This window comes from Poecilia reticulata, chromosome 2, assembly GCF_904066995.2.
Source record: "Poecilia reticulata chromosome 2, P_reticulata-male-v2, whole genome shotgun sequence".
Classification (NCBI taxonomy): domain Eukaryota; kingdom Metazoa; phylum Chordata; class Actinopteri; order Cyprinodontiformes; family Poeciliidae; genus Poecilia; species Poecilia reticulata.
In genome coordinates this window covers 18,636,800-18,651,004 of record NC_088831.1, presented here as the reverse complement: position 1 = coordinate 18,651,004, position 14,205 = coordinate 18,636,800, and the positions used below count along the sequence as shown (strand labels likewise).

Here is a 14,205-nt window from a genome sequence, read left to right as displayed (position 1 = left end):
TGACCTCTACGGCAGCTGCAGCTGTTCGTCAGTCATCACGATGTAGAGGGAGTCGAGCCAGATGTGAGCCACCACAGAGGGAACAGAGTGTGTGAATGCTTATATATTTGGTGATGATGATGTCACGCTGTGTGTGTGTGTGTGTGTGTGTGTGTGCGTGCGTGTGTGTGTGTGTGTGTGTGGGAGGGACACTTACGTCGAGCAGTGTGTGTAGATGCTGGTCCTGGAAAACGCTGTGGAGGAAGTCGAGGTCTTTCTCGCTGCAGTCTGTCAGAGCGTGGATCTCCTCCAAACTGTCCAGCACTTGAGACACAGCGCCTGCGAGGTCAGAGGTCACGAGGCTCGTCAAGAGCTCGTTTCACATTTTATCAGGTTACAAAAAAAAACACACACAACATCAGTGCATCTCTTTGTCCTTTTGTGACGGAGCAACTCAAAGTAGTTAATTATCATGAAGGTAGTGAAATGAAGTTTTGGAGTTTGTGTTTTTGTAATTTAGAAAACACAACTTTAGATCATTTCCACAATGAAATTACAGCATAAATGAACAAAACAAACTACTCATTTTTCCTGTTTAAACACCTGAAACGTCGACTAAATTACCACAGCGCTTGAAGCTGGAGAACAACAAACACCAAAGACAGCTTTCTGCTGCATTTAGAGAATCCCAACACACACGCACACGTACACACACACACACACGCGCGCACGCACGCACGCACACAGGCACAGACACACATGCAGGCACACACACGCACACACACACACAGGTACACACCCACGCACACACACACACACGCGTACACACACCCACACTAGCCACCTGGATACCTACGTTCTGCTGCTAGGAGTCCTAGCCCAGGGGAAGCATTAACAGAGAGAGACAGAAAGAAACAGAGTGACACTTTGGAAAAGTTTGGATTATCAGCCGACAACATGCTGCGCCAGCACCTTCTGTGCTGTGCATGAAAGAACAGAAAGAAACCAGGAACATATTATTCACTGTTAAAAACTATTCACAGTTAGTATAATAAAGTTATTTCCAACTCGTAAAAAAATGCAGATCACCTTCATAAAATAATTCTCAATCTTCGATTCAGAAGATGGTAATAAAAAGAAAAGAAAAATAAATACATTTTGCTTAAAAAAAATGACTTAGGCCGTTATTTCAGGTAGGTGACAAGATGTGAAATTTGTGGGATTTTTCTGTTAGAGTCACCAAACAACACAAAAGTCTGAAAATGAGCATCTATTTTTTTATTTCCCCTGCCTAGAAAAAGTTGACCTGCAGTAGAACAGCGCAGAATCTCCTGCAGTCAAAATGACCCCTAATTGGGACCAAACATGCAAAGATGATTGCATCTCATTTATTCTTTCGTTAAACAAGTGAAAATTTACAGATTTAGAAAACTTATTTTATCATGCTGTGATGAACAGTTGTAGTTCGCTGACGACATGATAGCTATTGCTAATAAAGCTAGGCGACGGTGGGTAACCATGACAACCAGTGACAGCTTAAAGGCGGGCAGGTTGGTTTCCGTCGTGTTTACAAACAAGTGATCCCTCTGCTGGTATCAGAAGAGCTAGAAACAAACTAAAGACATGTACACTCCAGAGAAAAGACCAGGAAAATCCTTCTGCCGCCGCAAAGCTCTTCAAAACAAAACCGAGAGAAAAAACAAAAAGCGTGTCCTGCAGCAACGCTTAGCTTTCACAGCATCTATTAACCTGCTTAATGAGATAATGAGCACAGTCCCCCGTGTTCATTTTCTGCTCGTCTAAGAGCAGCTGGAGAGGAATAGAGACAGCAGCAATCAGGACGAAAAGGGTAAACACTGGAAGGCAGCCGTGTTCTCGGCGAGAGAGGAGGGGTGAGCGGAGAGGGCACCTGAGGAGGTGGGGTCTTCGGAGAAGTCGTTGAGTTCCTCCGGTGGATCGCCGTAGAAGGAGCTGAACTTGTGACTGGACACGGCGGCCAACACGGCTCCCTGAAACGACACGGGGAGCGTTAAAGCCGCGGGGCCTCTTCAAACCTTCCGGAACATTCCATGGCGGACGGACGGACGGGAACCTTGAGCTTCCGCCTGGCGTTGAACTTCCTCAGCTGCTCCACGGTCTCTGGCAGATGGATCTTGTAAGCGTACCGGTCCCTCTCCTGCAGAAAACCACAAACAGAACCGTCATCTTTTCATTCCCGTCTTGGCATCATGGGTGGCCATCTTTACGTTCTTCAACTTTTACTTTCTTAGCTCCACCTAAAACGGGAAACTACTTCGTCCAGTACAAACTTTAGATCCTACAAGAACATTTGGCTTAATTTTCATAATCTGTATGGAAATTTTTCATATTCGCCTTAAGAGTTTAAAGGTTGGTGATGCTTGTTGTTCACCAATGTTCACTTTTCCTTCACGTCGAATTTCAAACCAATATTAACACCAAACAGACGCTACAGCTGGACAAACTAGGCATGTTTAGAAATTATCTAAACATAATTTGCTTAAAAGCTTAAGTTTCCCAAATGTGCCCAAAAGCATCATGAACTCGCTCTTCCCTCACGGCCGTCTGTGAAACTCTGAGTCCGTTTCAGAGGAGAGGCAGCGCCACGACAAGAGAAGAAATTAACCAGGCTGGAAAAACTTACCAAGTTACGCTACATTAATGTACAAAGCTTTTAAACAATGGGGTTTTTTGCTTTTTTGAGTCATCACTGACACCAGTGTGAGCTCACTACTATCAAAGCTGCTTGGAAAAGACAGAAGTTAGGAAACTCAGGAGTCTGTTGGAGGATCTGGAACTGGGTCACGATGAGCGCTTCTCTGGCTTTTAGGCTTCAGGTGAGAGTTTACATCCACACCTGGGAACAGAGTCGCTCCGTCCACAACCTGACTGGTGTTGCTCAGAACTCTATCGAGTTTCAACCAATCCGTCAAAAATAGATTTTCTACGCCAAGATCTGATGCCCTTTATAGAAAAATGTCCAAAACAAAAGCAACCCGCTGGGTAAGTTCATCCAAAAATAAACCGTGCGTCACTCAGATCACATCTGGCAGTTTGAGCATTACCTCAGCACTGCAGGTATGTGATGTCGTCACATTGGTTTCTTTTTCATTCCACTCAGTCTTCATCCTGAACGAAACCTGGAACCAGCAATAAATTACCAGGAAAAAAGCTCGAGATACAACCTGCCTGCTGAACTCTCGGCCCCAGGGCTCCAAAGTCTCTGCACAAAGTTCACCTGGAGCGTGAAGTGTGTTTTACACTCCGTGTTTTGAAATGGAGAGTTGGCAGAGAGGATCTAAACCAATCAAGCTCCTCTGGATGTTCTCTGCTTTCTTCTGCTGTGATGGTGGCTAATCTTACAGCGACTGACAGATTAACGACAGATCACAGAGTGCCCTTCCTTCATCAGTGGATTATTATCTATAGAACAGAGCAGTAATGTATTGTTCTTGAGGGGGGGAAATGTAGGCGTACCTTCAATAAGAAATAAAGACTGTGTCAAACTCAAGGTTCGGGGGCCACATCTGGCCCGCCGCAGCTCTTTATGTGGTCGTCTAGACTCCGAATTACATCAATAAGATCCTCCAGGTTTTCACAAATCTACAAAATTTGCATAAAATCAACAGATCCCCAATTTTTTTTCTGATTTTACTGACATTTTTCCTCAAAATTGGCCAAAAACTTTGGGTTTGAGTCACCGCCACCTCAGCCTTACTTGATGTCATGTCTGTGACCGATACAGCGTTTAAAGAAAAAGTCACATTTAACATCACAAATTAGCACAAATGTCATAAAAACTCCTAAGTAGGAGCTAAGAGACACAGCCTACTGTGGTCACAACGGGATGGACTGGATCAGAAACGACGCTGAGGAAGACTGTGGTGTCTAAACAATGCAAGAGGCCCGATAGGCGGAAAGACAATATGAAGATACCATCAGGCTGAATCACTGACACAAAGCAGGACGGCAGGCGCGTCGTTTTAATGACTTATCACCTGAACAAATGGATTCAAGTGTGATTTTAATTGTTTCTTATTTAAAGGAAAATGTATCTAATGATTGGACTATAGGTGTGAATCCTTGATTGTTGTGTACCAAAGACGTCCAGCCGGGGTAAGTATTCAACCTGGCCGATTCTCATGTGTCGAAAACAGAAACTGTCAGAACGTCTGTGAATCCAGACGGGAAACTTTTCCAGCAGAGCTGAAAAATCAAAACTGAAACCAGACTCGGCTTTGAAAGATTCACGCCTGCCTGATGTGTCATTCAGCTCCTGGGCGCGCTGAGCTGTCAAGACATCATCTCGACGTCTCTCTCAGCCGCTGCCCACAGAAGAAGACGGGATCAAAGCGTCTGCAGAAACAAGACGAGCGGCACGAGCGCCGCTTCTCGTCACCGGTTTGGTCTCTATAGAGCGAGGACGGTGATTTGGCTCCAGCTTCGGGCTACGAGTCTCTCTTCCACCGTGGTCTTCTACACCAAACAGGCGGAAAGTTTGAAAAAGTCATAACTTTCGACGTGTAACAATGAAGGAGCAGTATGTTTTTCCAACACAGAAAGGACATTTATAAATTTCTTTTAGCAGCAGCGTGAGGTAGAAACCCAACACTGAGCCGCGTTTGTTTTGTTTTTATCGTTTCAGAACGCGGCGTTACCTTGAGCCAGGGATGGTTCAGAGCCTCGTACACGGTGATCCTCTCCGCCGGGTCCAACATCAGCATGCGCCTCACCAGATCCTTGGCGCTCTCTGAGATGTGGTTCCACTGACGGGGATTCATCTGCACAGCAACAAGACGAAAACATTTTCAGCGCGCTGCGCTTTAACGTGCTCCACTCTCACCAGCATAAGGCATCCTGTGTGCAGAAGGTCTGCTGTGAGAATGGTTCACACAAGAAGACCACAGACTTACAGAAAAGGGAAATGAATGGTGGTGAAAGTGGACAGTTGGTTCATCGTTTGGGCCAATCGCCTGGTTGTGTAAGGTGATAGTTAGCAAGTATGAAGGCAGGTTTGTTAGTGTGGTGGACCTGACTGAGACCTCCAGGCCTTGCTTTGCTCTGCACATTCTGGAAGCAGCTCTAAATCTTTAAAGAGTTGAGAAAATCAAGGCAGCATTGGTGTGTGGATCATTAAAAATAAAGCTTTTTGTTTTTTAAATAGCAGCTGCTGTCGGGTCTCAATCTTTCTTTTTTAATTAATTTATTTTCGCTATTTGATTTGTTTAGAGCTTAAAGTGAACATGCTGACATAAGCAAAAAATTTTGGATGAGAAAAAAAAATGACCACTTCTTTAATTACAAATTACATTTAAAAATAAATATTTTATACATTATTTAATAATTTTTTTAATGCAAATTTTCTTATAAAACCCAAAATTATAAATTACTGAATTTATAATTATAGATAATTACTATTTAGATGATAAGTAATATAATTTATAATGATCTCTGCCTTTTGCAGGAGGCAGTATGTCTCTGTTTCTACATGCTGCCTGATGCAGGCCTGCTGAAGCCGACGGTGTGTCGACTCATGATGGGGCCGGTTCCGTATCGTGACCCCTGACCTTGTATTTTCCCTTGCAGATGGCTTCGAACAGTCGCTCCTTGGTGCCGTAGAAGGGCAGGCAGCCCGACAGCAGAATGAAGAGGATGACCCCGCATCCCCACACGTCCACTGGCTTCCCGTACGGCTCCCTCTTCACCACCTCCGGCGCCATGAAGTGGGGCGTCCCGACTCGCCCTGCAGCCACATAGACACGCAGGTAAATCAACATCAGCCACGTGAAACAATTACGGCCCCGCAGTCCCTTCGACACTTCTGTTCCAACTTCTAATTTTACACAATAGAGACAAGAGGAAGAAATGAAGAGCGCTTCCTCGTTTTCAAGTGATACGGTCAGAGTTTATTTGTCAAGCGGCTAACAGCAGATAAGTGGACAAATGAGTGGTGGACAGAAAGAGGAAACAAACCTTCCTACTTTTTCACTCTGTACATGAAATGAAGAAAGCTTCGTTTTTACCGTCCAAACAGCCGTTTTAATGTGTATTTCTGAGCTCTGGACGTACATATTCAACCTGTTTTCCTGCCGCTTCTGGTAGAAATATTGTTTGAGTCAAATGACGTCCAGTTCAAGCAAACTCTCAGGGGATGTGGGTTTATCTGGCCGCAGCCACAAACCACTCAACCAGCAGGTTTTGTAATTTTATAACATATAGAAACCAGTCAGCTGGTTATGTTGCAACAAAGACTGAAGAGTTCCTGACGATTAAAGCAAAAAGATCGTATTACCTGTAACTAGCGTGTACCAACACATACTTTGGAGGAGTTCTCATACATATTTCTTTTTTCATATCTGATCATGTTGTAACCATAAACATCAATGGGTTTTATAGCAGTTTTATGTGATAGCACACATAAAACTGCACAATAAACAATAAATCAGTTAATTGCATGATAAAATAAACTCTCATTTTTATTTGCTTGATTTATCGTTTTTCTCTTTTTTCTTTATTGACCATAAACTGAAGGATAAAAGTCTTCAGTCTTATAAGATATAGTTTTTTTGATCTTTCAAAAAAACTAACCCTTTTTTTTGAAAGATAATTTTATTTACAGAGACTTAATTTATTTCATTTGTTGTTCCTGTTGTTTTCTAATCCAAATGTCGTCCAGTTCCAGGGTTTAAATGTTCATTAGAATTTAAAGTTTATCGATCTGAGAATCTGTTCTTGCCTTTTTATGTCATTCTTACTATTGTATAACTAGAAAATTGTCTCAAAACAACAATGTTATTGTTTATCGCAATAAATCCTGGGACAATTTAATTTAGACCTAGCTGGGACGACACATTATTGTAAAGTGTAAGAAAAAAAAAAAAAGATTATTTGTTGTCTTCTTTCCTTCAAATTATAGTCTGACAAATATGGCTTAGATGATTTCCGAGTGGTTGTACTGGATTTTATTCAGGACAACCAGAGTAAATGGGGCTGAATAAAACTACACACCAAACTTTAACAATTAGCATCTGAGCTAACATTATGAAAAGCATGTCTCATTTTCCTTGACTTCCTAATATGAACCACCTTGGGTTGGTCTATCACTTATATATATATATATATATATATATATCAAAAGGTGTGAATACTTTTGCCAGGCATTGCTGTTGGGAAGGAAGTTCATCTGGATCTGTTCCAGAGAACTCGACTTCAGCGCAGGAGGGGCCAACAGTGGGAGGAACAGATGTTTCTTTTTTTTTTTTTTGAACTTAGATTTTTAATAATTTTTTTCCAGCAGAGCAAAGTACAATCATACTTCAGTGGTACATAATACAAATGTTGACAATATGATGTTTTCCATACAATAAACATCTTGGAATAACAATTTACAGCTACAGCATGTTTATAGACTCATCACTGTACACCATTTAAATAAGAATGGACTCTGGAAGAGAAAACCAAACGACATAAGGCAAAAGACAAATCCATTAGGTTTAACTAAATCAACAGGGCCTTTGCAGGTCCCCAGCGCAGGTCATACTTGGATTTTTGAAGTCTGAGTGAGTAGGTTATCTTTTCCATTGTATGCAATTCCTTTACTTTTTGAACCCATAAGTCGTAAGAAGGCGGCTCCAATTGCATCCACCTAATTGTAATGCATTTCAGGGCTGCTGTAAAAAGAACATTTAACAAATACATTTTGGCCCGCCCTTGCAAACCATCAGGAATAATACCGAGTAAGGCAACAGTAACATCCCTTGGGATGACCCCAGAAAAGATACGGTTTATAGCTCTATACACCTCATCCCAAAAGTTTTTGAGTTTGGGGCAGGCCCAAAAAACGTGTGTGTGGTTGGGGATCCTTGAACCACAATTTCTCCAACACAAGCTAGGGACCTTAGGATCCATTTTAGCAACTACATCAGGGGTCCTGAAATATCTGCTAATAATTTTCCATTTAAATTCCCTCCATGTATTTGAGTTAGTAACTCGGTGAGCCTCAGAGCAGATATCCTCCCATGTTTTGTCCGAAATTATTTTGGCCATCTCTGCCTCCCATCTTTGTTTTGTCCAGGAGGGCTTGTTAATGTTCATCGACAAAAATACCCTATATAATTTGGCTATCAATTTTTTGTCCTCTCCCCCTTTCTGGAAATGGACTATAAGATTTTCTATTGGTGTGGGATTTATTACTCTTTCCCAGTCTTTGTGTGCAAACAAAAAAGAGCGCAACTGTAAATATCGAAAGAAATCACTTTTCTGGAGAAGGAATTTCCTACTTAATTCTTCAAACGATAAGAGGTTGTTTCTGTCGATCAATTGATGAAGAAATGTGAGCCCCTTTTCAGTCCACTTAGCAAAATTTTTGTCCAAGGAATTAGGTGTAAAGGATTTAATATGTCCTATGCTTGTTAATATTGATAAACCTCTTGGAAGCTTGAACGAGATACGCACCTTGATCCAAATGTTAAGAGTGACTTTAGTCCACAGTGGCAGATCCTTAACTGGAATATCTAAAAAAGGCAATACCCTCAATGGTACTGAGCACTGTGCTTGCTCTATACTCAACCATCTTGTTTGGGAGTCCTGTTGAATCCATGAAATCAAAGGTCTTAACTGAGCTGCCCAATAATAATATTTTAAATCAGGAAGATTAAGACCCCCATCTGTCTTACTTTTTTGAAGTGTTTTATATTTTATACGAGGACGCTTGCCTTGCCATATAAATTTTGATATAATTTTATCCAGTTCAACGAATGTGGGTTTAGGTATAGCAATTGGTACCATTTGGAACAAATACAATAATCTGGGTAATACATTCATCCGAATGGTTTCAACGCGGCCAAGGAGAGATAAAGGTAATGCTGACCATCGCTCTAGGTCTTTTTTAATTATATCCAGAGTTTTGCTATAATTAGCATGATACAAATCATTTAAAGAGAGGGGAATGTTGATGCCTAGATATCTAATGCCTGATCTTGGCCACCTAAAGCCACTCAATTGTTTAACCCTTAGTGGAATCTTACCATTGACATCCATTGCCTCAGTCTTATCAACATTTATTTTATAGCCAGAAAAATGACCATAAACAGAGATCATTTCTCTCAGACGGGGTATTGATGAAGCAGGATCAGATAGATACAGGAGGACATCATCAGCGTACAGAGATATTTTATGTTCCTCGGAACCAATCAAAATCCCTTGGATGTCATCGCTGTCCCTGAGAAGCTGGGCCAGCGGTTCAATGCTAATTGCAAACAAAAGAGGTGACAGAGGGCAGCCTTGCCTGCATCCGCGCTCCAGCTTGAAACTTGCCGATCTAAAACCATTAACTCTAACCGCAGCCTGTGGGGATGAATATATTGTATGGATCCAATCTATAAACTTGGGCCCAAATTTAAACCTCTTTAAGGCTTGAGTAAGGTATTTCCATGACACGCGATCAAAAGCCTTTTGGGCATCTAAAGAAATCACAGCTGTCATATCTTTATGTTCTTTTCGGTGTGACAAGATATTCAATAAGCGCCGCAGATTATTTCCATAATGCCTCCCGACAATAAACCCAGTTTGATCTGGATGTATGATTTGAGTTACTATGACATTTAAACGTTTTGCCAGAATACTAGTTAGAATGCGAACATCTCCGTTAAGCATCGATAATGGTCTATATGACCCACAGTCAGTGGGATCCTTACCTTCTTTATGTAACACAACTATTGTGGCATCAGACCAAGAAGGCGCCATTTTCTTATTTTCTAAAGAAAAGCGGTATGCATCCAATAAAAGAGGGCTAACTTCGTCTATGAAACAACTATAAAATTCATTTATGAAACCATCGGGGCCTGGAGACTTATTATTTTTAAGGGATGAGACCACGTTTTTGATTTCGTCTTCTTGAATTGGCATATCTAATTGTTTAGCTACAGTCTCAGATAACTCAGAAATATTTATGTTTTGTAAATAGTCTGCTATCTTACTCTCATCAGAGCAAGTGTCAGAGTCCTGGTATAGGACCTTGTAAAATTCTGCAAATGTTTCAGCAATATCTTTTGGTTTTGAAATTGATTTATGGCCCGATTTCAGCTTCTGAATAACATTTGAGGACTGTTGTTTTTTAAGTCGGAAGGCCAAAAGTCTGCTCGCTCTATTTCCATTTTCATAGTACCGTTGTTTGGCAAAACGAACGTTACCTTCTATCTTTTCTAACAATAAATCTTGGAGTTCCCTGCGTGTTATATTCAAATCATTCAGAGTTCTGGATGCCCTAGACTTTTTATGTTGAAGTTCCAGTTCCTGGATTCTATCTTCTAAATATTTCTGTTTGGCTGCCTTTTGTCTTTTTTTTGCAGTCGTGTAGGAGATGATGCTGCCTCTTAGATAGGCCTTTGCACAGTCCCACAACATTATAGGCGATGTTTCCGGCGTGTTGTTTATGTCTAAATAAGTTTTAAGGTCTGATTTGACAAATGCAACAAATTCCTTGTCATTAAGGAGAGAGGCATTAAGTCTCCATTGTTTAAACGATGGTGTCAGACCTATATTCCACTTGACAGTAACAGGTGCATGATCAGAAATTGTAATGGGCAATATCCTAATATCCTCAATCCTGTGTAATTCGGCCTTCGCAGTAAAGAAATAATCTATTCGTGAGTAAGAGGCATGACGGCTTGAATAGAATGTAAAATCTCTCTCCTTTGGGAATTTGGACCGCCAAACATCCACCAATCCAGCCTCCACCGATAGAGTTTTAAGTATTTTGCCCATCTTAGATATGCGAGACTGAGAGGTTGGTTGCCTGTCTATGTTAGACATCACACAATTAAAATCACCTCCCACAATCAGTAGCCCAGAGCTGTATTCAGCAATCATATTGAAGACTGACTTAATAAATCCTGGAACATCTTCATTAGGAGCATATACGTTTACAAAGGAAACTGCTGTTCCATCAATTATCCCGTTTACCAGTATAAACCTACCCTCCTTGTCCTTATATACTAACGTTTCCGTGAAATTGGTCTGCCTATGGATCAGTACAGCCACCCCCCTTTTCCTACCAGAACAATGTGACGAGTAGTAAACTTTATCAGCCCAAGACTTATTTAATTTTGAATGTTCCAAATCAGATAAGTGCGTTTCTTGTAGTAGTGCTACCTGACATTTTGATTGTCTGAGTTGCAGTAAAATTTTCTTTCTTTTAATAGGACTATGCAAGCCCCTGACATTATAACTTGTTACAGTTAGAGTACTCATAACTATTTTAATTTAAAATATATATGGTAACATTGTATTGGAGGCAGTGACGGCCGAATGATGGATGGATCCAAACATTTGAGTAACATGCATGCTGATCACAAGACAATGTAAGAACCGATAAGTAGAAAAGAACAGAGAGGAAGTAAGGCTTTGCTGTACACTATTTACAAAACTAAGATTCAGATGCTCTGCTTTTTTAGTTGCAATAAGATCCTCCGGGAACAGAAGGATCAAAACGCAAAAAACACAAATAAAAGTTTGCATTGCTAATATAATGCAAGGAAGTGGGTTTAAGTCCCTAGCCACTATAAAAGCAGCAACAAACACAACCAGAAGAGAACTGGATGTGTACAAAAAAAAAAAAAACTAAATAAAAATAATAATAAAAAATATAACAAAAATCGACAGAAAGAGAAGATAAAAGTATGGAAGCTCAGGCTCCCGCAGGAGAACATAAGTATATGTACAGTAACCACAATGTAACAAAGAATCTGCTAATGATAATAATACAACCTAATCAAGGCAAATTATGTCGTAGTGATTTAACAAGGTTAGAAGTAACAGTCACGTACTAACATATACCTGCCAGTTTGGAGAGGTAACATTGCTTAACAAAATCACATTTAGGGCTTAAGCAACTAAAGGCACATTATTTCGAAATTGAAGACTACTGGAACTAGTCGTGCCAATTTAGCATTTAACATTTTCCTTACTATTCAGACCCAGATATTGTAGCCGGGATGGTCTTCCGTATGTAGTCCATGGCCTTCACAGGATCCCGAAACTCCTTGCTGTCCTCTTTGTATGTGATTTTGAGTCTTGCTGGGTAAAGTAATCCGAAGCGGACATCGCTCCGTCCCCGTAAAGCTTTCCGTACCTCGGAGAAGGCCGCGCGCGCCTTGGCCACACTGGTGGTGTAATCCGGGAAGATGGCGATTCTTTTACCCTGGTAGATCAGCGGGGCTTTGTCTCTGGCTCTCCTCAGGATATCAGCGGCGTCTCCATCATAGTGCAGCTTGGCGATGATCACACGAGGTCTTTCTCCACCTCCCGGTTTCGTCAAAGCAGCTGTCCGGTGTGAACGATCGACTTTTACCTCCCGGTCCATCTGGAGCACCTCTTTAATAATTTTAGAAACCTCTTTAGGATCGGCGGAGTTAGGCTGCTCCGCAACGCCAACTATACGGATATTTCCGCGCCTCATCCTCCCCTCCATGTCCTCACATTTGTCCCGCATCTTAACCAGCTCGCTCTGAAGTTCAATAACGGTGGATTGCAACGTGTTTACCTCATCAGACCATGTAGACAATCCGCCTTTCACATCTTCCATGTCCGTTTCAATTGAGGTAATGTCTGCGCGGATAGCAGCGGCATTGCTAGCTATCTCGGCCCTCACAGCTTGTATGTCAGCTCTGAGAGTAGTGAACTCTTCAGACAGCACACTCCTCATTTCCTCCCTTATGATTTTAGAGATTTCCCCGCGAATAGAGGATAGGATATCGGCTCTCATCTCCTCACTCATGCTAGAGCTCTTGGGTTGTGGGTCTTCGTCCTCAGGTGCACGCTGCCTCGTGGCTCTGGTGTTAGCAGTTAGCTTCGCCGTATTACCGTCGTACTTGAATTTACGAAGTTTATCCGCCATTTATCAAGAAATGTCCACTGAAACAGAGCTCTTTATGGTCCAGAACCTTTGATAACCCAATTAAGGTTGCAATTAGTAGCAATTGTGGAATTTAGAACGAATATGTTAGTAAACCTGCAGGAGCTCTGAAATATCCGTCTCTACTCCATCTTACTCCGGAAACGCCCCAACAGATGTTTCTTCTATGCAATTTCTTTTAATCAAATCTGGAACAAACTTCCAGTAAACTGCAAAACTGCTGAAACACTGATTTATTTTAAATCAAGACTAAAAACAAACCTATTTAGAACTTCCTCTGATTCCTAGTAACTGGAACATTGAGCAATGTAAATATTTGCTTAATGATACAGAATTGACAAAATGTAACATTTATTCATTGCTTCATGATTGGTCACAGTATCAGTGTTAGTGCCTGTTTTCAAAGAAATGTTATCTTGATTATTAAACCACAGAACACTAACCACACAACTTTTCAGGCATCAAAAGTCAAACCAAGTCAGAGTCAGAGTCAAAATAGAGGAAAAACTACAGTTAAATGGAAAATGTGGGACATGTGTTGCAGGCAGTCTCTGTTCTCATTTCCTTAGAAGATAAGATGCATATGAAGCCAGTATTTTTCCAACGACAACAAGGTGAATTCCAAAGAGGTATTAGGTAAAAATGTGGCACCTCGCTCCCTGCCTGGTGTCAGAGAACAAAAGAGAGAAGTGCCAGGTGTAGAAGTGTCCAAAGCAGACACACGAGAAGTGAAAGTTGTGAGTTTAGGAAACAGGAGAGCTGCAAAGACCTGATCCAGGACCTGAGAGCTGCACCACCCTTCAGCTGACCAGATCGACGTTTTCCGCTTATAGCTCTACTTTACGCTTTTTAAAGGAGCGCTATTATGTGTTTTACAACCACACAGAACCATTTTACAGCACAGTGAAGTAACTATGTTATTGTCAGTCATTATGAAAATGCTGCATATATCAAATATGGCTCAAAAGAAATTTGACATCGTATTTTAATGGCATGAAATTGGGACTGTGTCTCTTTAAGAAGCTCCTGCCGTTTCTGAAACTCCGCCTTCAGGAAGTCATTACAGCATGGCTCAACTGCTGAGAAGTAGCTGCTCTAATGAACTCAACAGATGAGCAGTTCCACCAGATGTTTGCTAATTGCTGCTGGCTAGTCTGAAGGAGCTGGGTGGGGGAGTCACAGAAGCTTGAAAGTTTGACAACTACAGCTCAGAGGATGGGCTTTGTCCTTGAAGGCGAGGCTAGGTCCACCCAGCCGATTGGTTGCCACTGGAGATAACAAGATTTCTCAAACAT

The 14,205-nt window shown here is 41.5% G+C and overlaps 1 protein-coding gene across 13 annotated transcripts in view; it reads right to left on the bottom strand.

The window, feature by feature from the left end:
* The window catches only part of caska (calcium/calmodulin-dependent serine protein kinase a), a 149,714-nt gene that overhangs the window by 38,142 nt on the left and 97,367 nt on the right, over window positions 1-14,205 (bottom strand). For 8 of the 13 annotated variants that reach the window (XM_081599119.1, XM_081599134.1, XM_081599142.1 and 5 more), the window contains exons 7-12: window positions 5,565-5,740; window positions 4,656-4,778; window positions 2,072-2,155; window positions 1,889-1,988; window positions 836-853; window positions 197-318 (exon numbers count right to left, since the gene is read on the bottom strand). In XM_081599119.1, the coding sequence (XP_081455245.1) occupies window positions 197-318; window positions 836-853; window positions 1,889-1,988; window positions 2,072-2,155; window positions 4,656-4,778; window positions 5,565-5,740 (623 nt within the window). The remainder of the gene's footprint in view (window positions 1-196; window positions 319-835; window positions 854-1,888; window positions 1,989-2,071; window positions 2,156-4,655; window positions 4,779-5,564; window positions 5,741-14,205) is intronic. The other 5 variants (XM_081599146.1, XM_081599163.1, XM_081599124.1 and 2 more) reach the window with 1 other exon arrangement.